Consider the following 15,285-nt stretch of genomic DNA (forward strand, 5'->3'; position numbering starts at 1 on the left):
TCGTTAGGCATCTTCCATAATCTAAGATGATGTTTACCTTCTTCACTCATTTTGTCAAGAGTACCAGGGATTTTTCCCGAAGCTACATGATGTGTGATGATACTGTAAAAGAATGTGACAACGTTTGGAAGATCTGCATTACTCAGGGAACCAGTATTTTCCAAATGACTAGTGCTTCATGTTACAAAATTATGCCTGGGTTTGAGTGCTAGGTGGATTTTAATGTAACACAGTACAAAAGGTTCACAGATATGGCTGCAGGGTCCACACAACAATTAACCTTTAGAAACTACCACTTGTTGAGTTTTGGTGTAGTATCAAGGGAGAATAGCCACAAGTAGCTGAGAAGACTACTAAAATGCTCCTCTCTTTTCCAACTACCTATATGCGTGAGGACAGATGTTCTTCATTAAGCTCAACCATAACAAAATATCATAACAGACTGAATACAGAAGCAAACATGAAAATCCAGATGCTTATATTAGGCAAGAGATCAGTAAAAATGTAAAACAATACCACTTTTCTCAATAAAATGTGGTGTTTTTGTGGAAAATAAAAAAATTTGAAAAATACCTAATTTATGTTAACTTGTAATAAGTTTTTTGTTTTTTTTTTTAAAAAGAGACTGAAGAGGTCTTGAGGGCAGAAGGTTTGAGAACTGCTGCCTTATACTTTTCCTGCCACTTCTCTGCAAGTTAAATATTCTATCAAAATAAAATGTTATGAATACATACACACACAACATACCAGCTTGCCAAAACTGGGACAACATTTGTATCCAAAAACAAAAATAAAAAATAGTGACAATGGACAGCACATTTAAAAAAAAAAAAAACCTATGAGTCCGTAACAGTGTTTTTAAAAACAAAGGTGAGAGATAAAGGAATAAAAGGGAAAAGGAAAGCTCTTCTTCATAAAAGAATGCCACCAGCTAATAAATGTAAAAGGAATAAGAAATTTAGAAAAGTACCATTTTGCAATTCCCAGTATAATAACTGATACAGGCATGGGTCTGAACTACTGGGTGAAAGACTGCTGGAAAACAGGGTATTCACATCCATGGTCTCCAGGATCTGTGGTATTCTTGGTGGAAATGTGTGACCTGAACCTCATCATGAGAAAGCAGCTGGAAGAATCCAGAATGTGAACCATTCTGCAAAACAACAGATCTGCACTCTGCAAAGTACCCAAGCCATGTAGAAGAGGCAGCTGGAAGGGCTGCTCTAGATTGGAGGTGACAAAGGGGACCTAACAGATGAGTGCAATGCATGTATCCTGATCAGATCATGGGTTGGAAAAACAAAAACAGCTGTAAAGAACTTTTTTGGGGACAACTGGCAACATTTGGGAAATACACTGATGATATCACTAAATTAATGCTGACTGTCTCAGGTATGCTAAGGGTATTGTGGCTATGGCAGAGAACACCCCTCCTTTTATTTCAGGAGACATACGTCCGAAGGGTCTAGGGGTAAAGTGCTGGTTTATGTTGGTGAAGTGTCAGATGGTTTGACAAAAGGGAAGAGAGAGAGGGGAGAAGAGAAAGAGAAATGAGAGAGGAATGAGGGAGAGAGAAGGCGAGGGAGGGAGGAAAAAAGGGGGGGATAGTAGAAACAGGGAGAAAAGGAGAGAAGGGTAAGGGAAATGGTAAGATGTTAATACCTGGTGAATCTAGGTAAGGGGTATATGGGTGTACATTGTACCCTCAATTCTTCTACAGGGTTGAAAATTTTCTAAATTAATGCAAAGAAAAAATGAAAACCACATTCTCAGACTAGAGGTGCTGCAAATAAAAAAAGGATTAACCCTCAGTTTTATCTACAGCAAATTTGCAAGTATAGAGTCCAGAGCCCACCCTGCATGTTGCTTTCCCTGGGAGGACTGAGACGGAAGACAACGGTACACCTCAAGTCCGAAAGAAGGCTCTAAGAGCTGAAGTTCTCCTCCACACACAGGTTGTGCATGCGCACTGGGTCTGTGCTGGAGTGGCTGTCACGTGGACACTCCAGAGAAAGCACCTGCTGTGTGGGATTATTTGTAATACAAAAGAGAACAAAGCATTTTCTCCTTTGAAACATCTGTTACACCAAATCCTTCTTGATAATGGAATTTAATGGAATTTTACTTTCATAACTAAATCAAACAAATGTAGGATATCAAGAATAACTGCTTCAAACAATTTCCATTTCCTCACAAAAGCAACTGTACATAAAGTTGTCTACTCATAAAGGAGGGAGGAAGAGGATGAGATCTAGGTGCCAACTAGACCTGCTCCTTCCATTCCCATGAAGCCTCTCAGGACTGTTCCTGGGCCATGGGTCCTAGACATGGAGGCCAATGTCTGTTTTTATTGCTTCTCTCACATATCTTAATGTTACATTATAGGGGATGGAAATGAATTCCAGAATCTCATATTCTTGATCTAGAAAGTAGGTCAGGCCCTCTAACTCCCTACTTCTAACATGTTATTCATATACTACTTGCCAAAGCAAATGAATACTAAAAATACTGACTCTCAGTCTCCACAGTAGCCCTCAATTTTTGCCACTTGGCTCATAAACCTAACAAAAAAGTCATACTTGATTTTTTTTTTTTTTTTTTTTTGCTTTTCTAAATTTACTTGACCATTTCTTATAACTAAGACACAGAGCTTGTTAGAATAGTTTGTGTGTGATATGAACACACTCTCTAAAACACATTTCATTCAGAAGCCGGACTAGCATACAATTTCCAAAGAATCTATAAAGTACATTTAGCAGCTCCTACCCTTTTCACGCCTCTATTTTGTTCTAGTACAATCAATTACACTGTAATTTTGCTGAAGAGACATTTTTCAGTACCAGATAAATCTGACTTTTATAGAATAGTTGGTCCACGCTCACAGAAATACACACTATTGGATAACCTCTAGCATAAATCCAGTCTGCACCTGTTGGCAGCAGCAAAGCCAGGGATGAAAGCTGCCATAGACAGGACTTCAGGAGAGCTAACCAAGGCGTAGGGCACAGACCACTTGCTGTAACAATGATGAGGGCTGGCACACAGAGAGGTACACCCTCCGACTCTATAAACGTCAGCACTACTTCAGCTGATGGGGAGAGGCTAAAACCCAGGGCCTAGAAGTTCACTGATGAACAAGGAGATTTCCAGACACCACATGCAGACCTGGGCCTGCCAGACAGGCCAAGCCAAGATCCAAATGGGAATAGAGGCCGGAGGGAGAGAGGCTTATTGCAACACACACCTAACATTCTTCTGGTTCCTTGTTTACATACAAACTTGGTCCTTACCTTGGAATTCAACATAATTTCTGGAGCCCTGTACCAGCGTGTGGCTACATACTCCGTCAGGAAGCCTGTGTGGTCATGGTCCGGGTCAGCAACGCGGGCCAAGCCGAAGTCGCAGATCTGAGAGAGAAAAAAATGGAACACATTCTTAGAGAGTCTAACCAATCTGATATCAAAACATCATCAAAAGGAAAATGACAACAGCAATAATAATGACAGGAAGTAGTTGCTACCATTACTAGGCGACAGATTCTTTGCTGGGAAGTCGGCAAACTCATTCATCATTATTTCATCCTCAGAACAACCAGATGGGCAGCCATAACAACCTACAGGCTGGGGGAGTCTTTAACAGGACACATTTTAAGAAGCACTCCCACCTTCCATAATCTGCTCACTCACAGCAACCCCGCTGAGGGCACCTGTCAAAACTGGTCTGGTAAGGTTGCCAACTACCACCCAGGAGGGCCTCCTGCTGGTGCTCCTGGATCACCACTGCTCCTGATCAGCTCCTCAATGCACACCTCCCTTCTATTTCCCACCTTTCACTTCTTGCTCTTCTTCCACGTTCTCCATGACTGTAAGCATTTCCAAAGACTCTTCCCTTCTACAGAGTCATATCCATTCCCAATGCTTCAAAAAAATTTTTCTTCATATTCTGAAGACACACTTAAAAAAAAAATATCTCCAGCTTCTAATTTTCTCTTGCCACAAAAGTACCTGTTGGCCTTTCATCCATCTGGCCACCCAATACTTTGGTGCTGTTACAGACTCCAAAGTACAGAAGATACAACTATGATGTATTTAGTCCCATGCATCTGCAGGATATTTTAATTCCTTGGCCCCCCAGGAACTAACCCAAGAAAGAGAGAGACAAGTTAAAGATAGACAGGGTAGAAGGTAGCCTGGAAAAAAAAGACAATAGTTTGAAGGTTTACCACATTAATTCAGCTAAGAAACAATAAGGACCTGAACTCAGGCCACAAAAACAGGGATGAGGAGGGATAAGTCTATAAGAGACTTACAATCTCTGAGAGACTTGGAGCCCTTCCACACAGTAATGATTGTGTAGATGTCCTATAGGCACGCAAACTCAGTAATCCAGGAAGAGTCCATTCACATCACAAATGTCTTCCTTTAGCCTTCCCAGTCTTGGACATTAGCATCACCATCCAGTCAAGAAGAGTTGCACATAACTAATTTCCCCATCTTCTGAGATACTTCAAAACACATACTGCACCTTCAAAAGGAGCAAATACCGTATCTGCTTCTCCACTTACTTTGCCAAAGGCCACTTTCCACCTGGATCACACTTTTCACAGAGATGAGTGCTGAGAAAATCCCGTGTCCTTCTCTGTAGCTCTGATGGCTAACTCTAGCCACTGTACTCTCTCAGCCTACAGATCCTCCGCATAAGCACCACATCTCAAGACTCAGCTTGAAGGTTACCTCTTCTGAGAAGTTTCCCAGGAATCCACACCACCCCCAAGAATTAACTGCTCACTAAACTCCCACAGGACTTTCTTAGACTCACATTAGAGTACATACCACACACTGAAAGTTAACTGTGCAAATGCCTGTCTCCCCAGCTAGAATGTAAGTACGAGAAAAGGCACCCGGACTTGCTTTTTATTCCTAAGTGTCCTGTACATAGTGGGCATTCAACATCTGGTGAATAAATGCCTTACTTAAAATGTTTAGAAGAAGCACAACAATTGGGGAGGATTAACTGGCACAGACTCTGGAATAACCATTTCCCACAATATCTGAATCATTGATAATCTTTTTTTAAAATAACAATCAAGGAATAAAGTTACCAGGATTGAAAAAATTACATTATTAGTAATGTTAATAAAATTATAATTTTCAAAGTGGCAAATATTAAGGGAGAAGGAAAAACTAAAAACCAGAATAGCATTCCTTCACTAGGAAAGATAACTTACTCTATCACTCTGAATGCTGCAAAACATCTATTTCTTTAAAACTAAAACCAAATGTGCGGCTGCTCTTCCTCATCTCTTCCCTGCAGGAACAATTCAGTCCAAAAGCCACTGGGTGGGGCCAATGGGGTGGGGAGAGCCGCAGCAGCCTGGTGGGGATGTTGCATCTGAGTAGAATTAAAAGGTGTCTCCTGCGGGGTGTGGTGAAGAGGGAGTCCATATGGGGAGGCAGCACAGTGGCCCAGCACAGGGGATCTGAGCAGGGATGCATGGACAAAACTGTAGAAATCAATCATTTCATTGGGGGTTGCAAAATGGTGGCTTTTCCTACTTTCATTATTCCTTCTGCATTTATTAGCTGGTATTCTTTTAAAAGCAGAGCCATCATTTATCGGCTGGGGCTATTTGTTTACCCTGATGTACAGATCCACTGGGAAGACAAGAGAAATGTTTCTTTCCTTTTAATTACCAATTTTCAGAGTAGTGAATTGGTGTAAAGGGTCCATGTTTGATTGTTTGTATCCCTCACACTTAGTACATGGCATAGAACCAACAGGTTTGCAAAAAACATTGGCTGCATTTAAAAAATAAAAGACCTCCAAAAGATTTCATAGCTTCATTCATGGTCATCAATGGAAAGCTCACGTGGTTTTTGTGTAAACTCCACTTAACACAACATCAAAGACTAACCAACTTTCGTTGGCATTAATCAATAAACTGCTAAGGCTACAAAATTAAAAAAGCAATTAATACTCAGTATAACTCCACACAGAGGAATATCAACGACTAGGATATGGTACAAGAAACATAAAATGAGCTATAAACTTCAGCACACCTTCCTAGCTACTTTTTGGGCCATGTACCCCTCAAATTTTCATATAACAGAGGAAGCCCCAAAGACATGTTTCATTTTGTATCTTCCAGGGTCCTAATTTGTGGGCACAACCAGAACCCCGTGCACTGTGATTCCAACATCCTGCAATTCCTACTGGGATTTCTGTGGAGTAAGTCTAGCAAACAGCAAGGGCACACAGGCAGTTATAGACCAAATCCCCCTGATGAAACCAAAAACCAAACCTGTTACCATCAAGTCAATTCTGACTTATGGCAACCCCACATGTTATAGAGAACTGCTCCATAGGGTTTTCTTGGCTGTAGTCTTTATGGAAGCAGATTGCAAGGCCTTTTCACAGTGCCTCTGGGTGGTCTGAACTGCCATTCTTTAGGTTAGTAGTCGAGTACAAACTGTTTGCACCACTCAGGGACACAGAATGAAGGCTCAGTGTAAAAATGTTGCCCAGGAGTCTTATGGGAGATGGTGGCGGAAGAGGCAGGAGGGGATATGGTGGGTCAGGGTCTGAGGGCAAAAGTTATAAACACTTGGTTCCAAGAGAGGCAGGGACTGGTGGGGGGCAGACCATGCACCTGGCCTCAGAGCCACGAGTGGACGGGAACCACATCCAGGGGCCTGATGGGAGGTACCAATGAAAGGAGCTTCCTGCCCCTCCCAGTTTGGCCATTGGTCCACCAAGGGTTGCATCCCTGAGATGTGAGAAAAAGCTTTAACCTCTAGCTTGAGTAGGAAGGACATCAATGTGGCTGTAAGAGGGAAGCTGGTGCTGCCAAAAGGCAAATCGCACCTACACTACTGCCCCTTGATGTCAGTCCTTTCAGACCCTTCTGTGCTTGTAGGAAACACTCTAGCAACACAGAAGCCAATAGAGGAAATAAAAAAAGAAATGACATAATTGCCTGATTGAAAATTCAAAAGGAGCTAAATAACAAGAGCTCAGTAAGGCTGCAGGTCACTTTCTAGGCATGGGGTCCAGGGAACAGGCATCACTGTCTTCACAAGATAGTGACCAAAACTTGGATGGAAAAGACTCTTCTTTCCTTTGGCACTCTCTCAACCCTCATTCATACACACTGAACTGCCATGTACCCTGTCCTGCCTTTTGGACATGCTCACTATGACAAATCAGTGACTTTGGCGACACATTGTACTTGTCTTTGGAATGAGACTCTTTCCTGAATATATGCCACACGAATGATGTACGCTGCATACGCACATTTCTTAATGTGGGTGAGCTGTACTACTCTAAATATCTAAATCACGACCCGTCTATCAGTTTGTCATACTGTGGTGGCATCGTACTATGGTGGCATGAGTGTTGCTGTGATGCTGGGAGCTATGCCACCAGTATTCAAACACTAGCAAGTTAACCCATGGTGGACAGATATCAGTCGAGCTTTCAGATTATGACAGACTAGAAAGAAAGTCCTGGTGATCTACTTCTGAAAATCAGCCAACGGAAACCTTACAGGTCACAACAGAACACTGTCCAGCTCACTTGCTTTGGACATGTCATCAGAGGGATCAACTGCTGGAAGAGGACATCATGTTTGGTGAAGCAGAGGGCCAGCAACGGCAAGCGTGGCCCTCAGTGAGATGGGCTGGCACGATAGCTGCAATGATTGACTCAAACATGCCGGCAATCTTGAGGATGATGTAGAACCAAGCAATGTTTTGTTTTGTTGTACATAAGGTTGCCAAGAGTGCAGTCAACTCCACAGCAACTACCTACCTAAAATACTTAACATATCCTGTTGTATTTCTGACTGTGTGTGTTAAATTAGGTTTTAAAAACAATGCCTGGATTATATAGATGGCCAATAACACATATTATCATTGTGGGTGTAAATTCTGGTGTATAAAATTGTCCTAGAGAAAGCAGTTTGTTTAATTCTCAAGAATGAACAGTTTCAAGGAGAAATAAGGGTCAACTTTTCACAGAAACATTATATACTTAAAATATTCATTGAGAATGTCTCTATAAAAACAAACAAAAGCAATCTGCAATAACAGGGCTGAGATGATAAGAAACCAAAAGAAAAAAGAAAAACACTAAGACACAAGAAATATTCATCATCATTTTCCAAGAAAACCATTAAAAGCCAAAGAAGCAGTGTGGTCATCCCTAAAAGCAGCTTTAATCCTTTGTACTCAGCCTGGCTTTCACCTGCACAGATCCATGGAAAAGGACCCTTATTTTGTCAGGCTACATCCCATGTGGAAAGTACATGAATCAGAAAGTTCCTAAGGGGTGAGAGAAACCAAACCACCCATACCTGATGAAGGAAGGCATCCTCCACAACACCACACAAGATGTCAGCCATCCTATTTCAAACACCCAATGAGAGTGCAGTAGGCTGACCACCTGATGATAGAACCCACCACAGAATAACTTCTTTTAGATAGTTCCAGAAGGCTCTCCACAATCCTCTTCCAACCAGACTCTCCAACTTATTATCAATGGCTCCCTATCACTCACCCAATGCTGCAACCAAACCTAGGACTCCATGTTTTGGGTAAAGCCTAGTCAGATCGAACCCCTCCCTTCCTTTGCATTTACACAGTACTCTTTTCAGCATCTCAGTTACAGCACATTTTATTAACAAACATCTGTTGTCCTATCAGATCTCTGACCTACCAGTTTTCAGATTTCAGGGGCAGACACACATCTCACTTGCCTGGTATACCTTACAGGGATTCTAACAAGAATGTCTGTTGAACTGAAATCCAAGAAACAATTACTGCTATACATCCATATGCTTTTGAACAGCTTTAATGAGATATAATTCACGTACCATTCAATTCACTCCATTTAAAGTGTACAATTCAATGGACTTTAATATTATATCCACAGAGTTGTACTTCATCACCCCAAAAAAGAAACCCTGTACACATTAGCAGTCCCTCCTCACTCCTCCTCCAACCCTGCCAGCACTAGGCAATCACTAATCTACCTTCTGTCTTTATAGATTTGCCTATTCCAGACATTTCATATAAATGGAATCGTGGCTGGATTTTTTTATTCAACATAAGGTTCGTAAGATTCATCCATGAGGTCGCATGTGTCAGTAGATCATTCCTTTTTATCTTCGAATAATATTCCATTGTATGGATACACCACATTTATCCATTGATGGACATTTGGACTTGTTTCCACCTTCTGGCTATTATGAGTAATACTGCTATAAAAATTCATGTGCAAGTTTTTGTGTGGCTGCATGTTTTCATTTCTCTTGGGTATATAACTAGAAGTGGAATGACTGGGTTGTATGTTAACTCTGTATTTAGCATTTTAAGGAACTGCCCCACTGTTTTCCAAAGTGGCTGCACCATTTAACGTTCCCACCAGCAGTGTAGGAGGGCTCTAATTTCTCCACATCTTCACCAATACTTCTTATTATCCGACTTTATTACAGTCATCCTAGTGGATGTGAAGTGGTATCTCATTGTGGTTTTGATTTGCAGTTCCCTGATGACTAATGATGTCAAGAATATTTTCATGTGTATATCTTCTTTAGAAAAATGTCTACTCAGATCCTTTGCCTAATTTTTAATTGGGCTATTTATCTTTCTTTAGTGAGTTGTAAGAGTTCTTTATAGTCTAGATACAAGTCTCTTATCAGATACGATTGGCAAGTATTTTCTCCCATTCTGTAGGTTGTGCTGTCTTTTCACTTTCTTGATGGTTTAGCTTGCAGCACAAGTTTTTAATCTTGATAAAATCCAGTATGTTTTTTCTTGTGTTACTTGTGCTTTTGGTGTCATATCTAAGAAGTCTTCGCCTAACCCAAGATTGCAAAGGTTTACTTCTATATTTTCTAAGAGTATTATACTTTTAGCTCTTAATTTAGGGCTATATTCCATTTTGAGTTAATTTTTGTGTATGGTGTGAGTAAAAAGTTCACCCTGATTCTTTTGCATGTGGATATCCAATTGTCCCAGACCATAGGTTGAAAAGACTATTCTTTCTCCACTGAATTGGCCTAGAACCCTTATTGAAAAATCAATTCACTATAAATGTGTAAGTTTACTTCTGGACTCTCAATTCTATTCCATTGCTCTCTATGTCTATTTTTATGCCATCACCACACTACCTTGATTACTGTAGCTTTCTAGGAAGTTTTGAAATCACGCAATGTGAGTTCTCTACTTTTTTTTCTTTTTCAAGACTTTTTGGGCTATTCTGGGTTCCCTGAATTTCGATATGAATTTTAAGATCAGACTGTCAATTTCAGCAAAAAAAAAGCCAGCTGGAGCTTTGATAAGAATTGCGCTGAATCTGTAGATCAATTTGGAGAGAACTGTCATCTTAACAATATTAAGTCTTCCAAATCCATGAACATGGGCTGTCTTTCTGTTTACTTACGTCTTCTTGAATTCATGTGCATTTTATCAGATTGAATCCACATTCTTTCTTCACATCTAACACATCCCTAGATCTCCCTCCTTGCGTAGCTCTGCCGTCTATTAAAATATATAAACGTTGCATATTTTCAGGAGAACCCTGAGGATTGTAAGGGATCTGGGCTTTTCTTGTTTATTTGGAATGTCTTATTATGTATAAACATCAGTGAGGTTAAGTTTTCTTCTGTTTTCTGAGTGGTTTTTGATAAAATGTGTTAAAGAAGATCACCAATGAAACAGATGATTTTTAAACTTATGTATATTGTACGTAACCCTATTTACACATATAACAGTACACGTGTAAGTGCAAAGAAGAAAGTTTAGAAGAAAATACATCAATTTGTTATAGTGCTTACCTCTGGAGAGGAAGGAGTAACAAAGTGGAGAAGAAACAAAGAGGACTAGAATTTTTTACTTACCTTTTTACCATAAAAATGTTTTCATGTATTTCTGGTGTAATTTTAAGTATGAATAATAAACACAGTCCTGGATAAATATAGATATGCCTCAGTAAACAAGTTTTCCAATAGTTATCACCTGAAGAATAAATAATCTGGCTGACCTTGAGATCACAGGTGGTGTTGAGCAGCAGGTTGGAAGGTTTGAGGTCACGGTGCAGAACATTAGCTGAATGGATATATTTTAACCCTCTGAGGATCTGGTAAAGAAAATAGCAGATATGGTCGTTGCTGAGGTGTTGCGTCTTCAAGAGCTTGTAAAGGTCTGTTTCCATGAGGTCCTGTACTATATATCTGTTTGGACAGGTTAAGGTAACACATCAAATAGCTGGTCATATTTAGTAAAGCACTGGAAACAAAACATACCCTCTTCCTAATCGGTCCGTTATTACATCATGGGACCAGGGAAGAAAATGAGAAACTGAAAACTGAGTATACCTTCACTGAAGGAACCCGAAGTAGTTAACTCTCTTTTAAGTCCTGTGAGACAAAAGGCATTATACCTCCCTGAACTGATTGATCTAGACTGAGATCTGAAACAGGTCATTATGCAAATACCGGCCAATCTCACCTTCTTGGTCTCTAAGTTGTCCACCATCAACAAGCCACCTCCAAAGCTGTTGGAAAGGGCTGGGTAAGGATGGTGGCCAGTAAGCTTCATATAATCCTCTCCTTGGCCCAGGTCCCTAGGCGGCGCAAACAGTTTGCACTTGACTGCTAATCTAAAGGTCGGTGGTTTGAACTCACCTAGTGGTAACGCAGAATAAAAGGCCGGTAGATCTCTTTCCATTATTACACTGAGAAAACCCTATGGAGCAGTTCTACTCTGTAACATGTGGGGTTGCCATGAGTTGGAATCGACTTGAGGGCATCTAACAACTCCTTGGTCTAGCAACAACTTACAATGGCACTGTTCTTTTCCTTCCTTCTCGCCTCTCCCTTGACCTATCCCCTCAAGAACCAACCATAAAATGTTTGGAAATACTGGTCTAGAAATACATCACTACTAAATCCAAATCTCAGTCTATTTGCTTACTCTTCAGTTAATGCTAAGACCCTAAAAAAAAAACAAAAAAAAAAACAAGACGATGGGAAGTATGGTACTAGTTTTAGTTTGGCTCCTCTTGCTTTCCTGCCTACCTATGTAACTAAGCACCTAGAACTTTAGCTATGGCCACCTTCTTTCTTACAGAAATTAAATTATAAAGGCCTTTAATTTTTAACTTCACCATAATATTATTTCACTAGCAGTGTTTTTTCTTTCATTCATTTCTGTGTAAATATTATTCTATGTCTTCTACAGATTCATGCAAGATGAGATGCATCATGAGATTCAAAGGAAACAGAACTTGAAAAACTGTCACCTGAAACAGACTTGATTTTCACGGCAAAAGGTAAAGCAGGACCACTAGGTGGTAGTGGCAGAAGGCATTTCACTTAAAATACCACAACTTAGTAACAGCTGTTTGAAAATGGAAAAGGCTGCCTAGAGACAGTGAGCTGCCTCTCTCTGGAGGGGCAGAATGCAAACTGAGCAAACTGGTAGAAATGCTGTACTAACCTGAAAAGACAACCTTCTCTCTTCTGCAGTTTACTCTCTTCAGTATACTTAATGCCTCCACCTTTCAAATGTAGCCTCTCCCCAGGCAGCATTTCCTGGGCCTGCTTAGTCCAGATTTCTAAATGCTGGTCATAGTTAATCACATAATTTCAGGACTTGGCGGGACTTAAAGATAATAACGTCCAGTTCCTTCATTTTAAAGATGAGGAAAAATAAACAAACCTGTTGTCGCTGAGTCGATTCCGACGCATAGCGACTCTATAGGACAGAGTAGAACCGGCCCATAGGGTTTCCAAGGAGCAGCTGGATTCGAGCTGCTGACCTTTTAGTTAGCAGCCGTAGCTCTTAACCACCGCACCACCAGGGCTCCTTAGATGAGGAAACAGACCTAAAGAGGTGAAGCGACATTGTCTAAGATCAGGACAGTCTGGATTTGACTGGGTAGATATCCAGGGCAGCCTCTTTCTTAGTCTACTGCCCTTTCCTTTTCTCAATTGTAACAAACCATACCTTGAATGGAAAACAAACATGACTGAAAATGGTATTAAACAAGATTTTCTATAACTACACTTAGAGGAAATCTGTACCAAAACTGACAGTGGATATAATGGATTTGCCCAAAAGATAATAAAAATAGTTATGGACAACTAATAAAATGAATCAGAGAAATGTTTTAAATGATGCAAGCATTATAGTAAATGGCAAGCAAATTACAATTTCCCCTTAACATGCTTACTTTACTCTGATAAGTTCAGAAAATTTCAAGTTATATTTATTCAATAAGATGACCAAGCAGGGGAGTCAATTGCCTGGAAAGGATACACATCCTTCATCTGCTCGATGGTTGGTGCTCGAATAATATCATTGATGCCAATGATGTTCTCATGCCTGAAGCGCAGTAAGATTTTTATCTCCCTCAGAGTTCTCTGACAGTAGGTCTGGTGCTCAAAGGGGCTGATTTTCTTGATAGCTACTCGAACTTTGTTGACATTATCATAAGCAGAGCTAAAAAAGAGAGAGAGAGAGACGGCATTAAAAACAGCCCTCCCAACATCTTGGCAGGAAGATGCTATCGGTAAAGTATTACATTTTTAACATTCTGTGTAATATTTGTTTCATATCCATGAAGGCAGCATGGACATCATCCATAGACAGGCCTCAAGTGAAACAGGGTGCAGCCGGCACACTGGCATGTACTGAAACGCAAATGAGTGCCTAGCTAACTGGGGGGATGCCCACTGTGATAAACCTAGGAACAGGTTTCTTATCCCCCACTCCCCCCACACACAATTTTTGCCCTGCTTCAAACAGCAACCGCCTTCTGTTGAGAGTAATCATCTCAGCCTTCAAAACAACTTCCTACTGTTGTATTAGGAGTCCCTGGGTGGTGCAAATAGTTAAGCGCTTGGCTATTAACCAAAAGGTTGGAGGTTCTAACCTACCCAGAGACACCTTGGAACAAAGGCCAGGTGATCTACCTCTGAAAAGGTCACAGCCTTGGAAACCCTATGAAGCAGCTCCACTCTGCACACATGGGGTTGCCATGAGTCTGGATAGACTTAAAGGCAACTAACAACTGTTGTATTAGATTCCTCTGACTCAGAAGAAACATTCAAATTGACCACTGACTACCTCTTCATCTCTTAACAAAAATGGATCCAAGAGGACACCCTGATTGCTTGCATCAACTTTGTTTCTCTTACTTGTAGTATGACATGACTATTTCTTTTTTTCAAGCAACTTAACCAAGGTATTTGGGTAGCCAAACTAAGAAAAGCTAGAAGAAAGATTCGGAGAGCTACTTCTGAAAAATCAGCCAATGAAAACTGTGGATCACAACAGTCTGATCCCATCACGCACGGGGTCACAATGAGTCGGAAGCTGACTTGACAGCAGCTAACAAAAACAAGAACCTAACAAAGCCTATAAAATATTCATCAAAAAATACTTTCATGAGCATAGTATGTTCTTTTTGTTAATCTGTCATCAATTCAATTCCAACTGCATTCTACAGAATTTTCAAAGCTGTGACCTTTCAGAAACAGATCACCAGGTCTTACTTTTGAGGTACCTCTGAGTGGGTTCGAACTGCCAACCTTTCAGCTGCAGTTCAGCACTTAACCATTTGTGCCACCGAGGGACTCCAAACCATAGCATAGAGCCCCAGTTCTTCCCAAGTTGTCCTTTAGGTCTGACTTAACAGAATACCAAGCAGAAACAGAAACAAAAATTACATTTTCAATTTTATGATGGATTTGAATCATAAATATTACTACTATTTTTATGATCAATATTCTATTAAAATCTTTTCTATAACAGCTTTTCATATTAATAAATATCAACCTCTGTTCCACTGACCAAAGCAATGAAATAATATAACAGGCAATAAGAGACTGGTGAGAGTAAGCTCTTCTTATTTCTTCAGGGTATATACTAGAAATATAAAAGAGCAAAATAACTTTATTCTAATGTTTGTGCTTATATAATGTTATCTAACAATCTCTGTATTATTAGAATTATTGAGGCATCTGTCTGACTCTGCCACAAGACTGTGCTCTGGGAGGGATTCTGTCATACTCACCTTCAGTTCTCCCACAAGAGCATTAATACATTTTACACAAGTGCCTTAAAATACTTTGAAATGAAGTATATTTTCTTAATCACCATTCAAATCGTATTTTGCTTTGGTCTGCTGCATGAAGATCTAAACAACTGATTTTCAAGTTATTAATAAATATTTTTAGAAATACAAACGCTTTTGGGGTAATTAAAATCATAGAAAATG

General features: G+C 40.2%; 1 protein-coding gene across 3 annotated transcripts in view; it reads right to left on the reverse strand.

Annotated features, from left to right (window-relative positions):
- The window catches only part of MAPK1 (mitogen-activated protein kinase 1), a 46,516-nt gene extending 31,637 nt beyond the window's left edge, over nucleotides 1-14,879 (reverse strand). For 2 of the 3 annotated variants that reach the window (XR_002825603.1, XM_004386198.2), the window contains exons 1-3: nucleotides 13,323-13,505; nucleotides 11,044-11,233; nucleotides 3,291-3,407 (exon numbers count right to left, since the gene is read on the reverse strand). Coding sequence is in view for 2 of the 3 variants with exons in the window: in XM_004386198.2 (XP_004386255.1) it covers nucleotides 3,291-3,407; nucleotides 11,044-11,233; nucleotides 13,323-13,333 (318 nt within the window). In the remaining variant the exon portion in view is untranslated. Of the gene's footprint in view, nucleotides 1-3,290; nucleotides 3,408-11,043; nucleotides 11,234-13,322; nucleotides 13,506-14,858 lie in introns of those variants that run through there. The other variant, XM_023740543.1, reaches the window with a different exon arrangement.
- Between the last annotated feature and the right edge of the window lie 406 nt (nucleotides 14,880-15,285).

The sequence above is a fragment of the Trichechus manatus genome, unplaced genomic scaffold (assembly GCF_000243295.1).
Source record: "Trichechus manatus latirostris isolate Lorelei unplaced genomic scaffold, TriManLat1.0 scaffold00157, whole genome shotgun sequence".
NCBI lineage: Eukaryota > Metazoa > Chordata > Mammalia > Sirenia > Trichechidae > Trichechus > Trichechus manatus.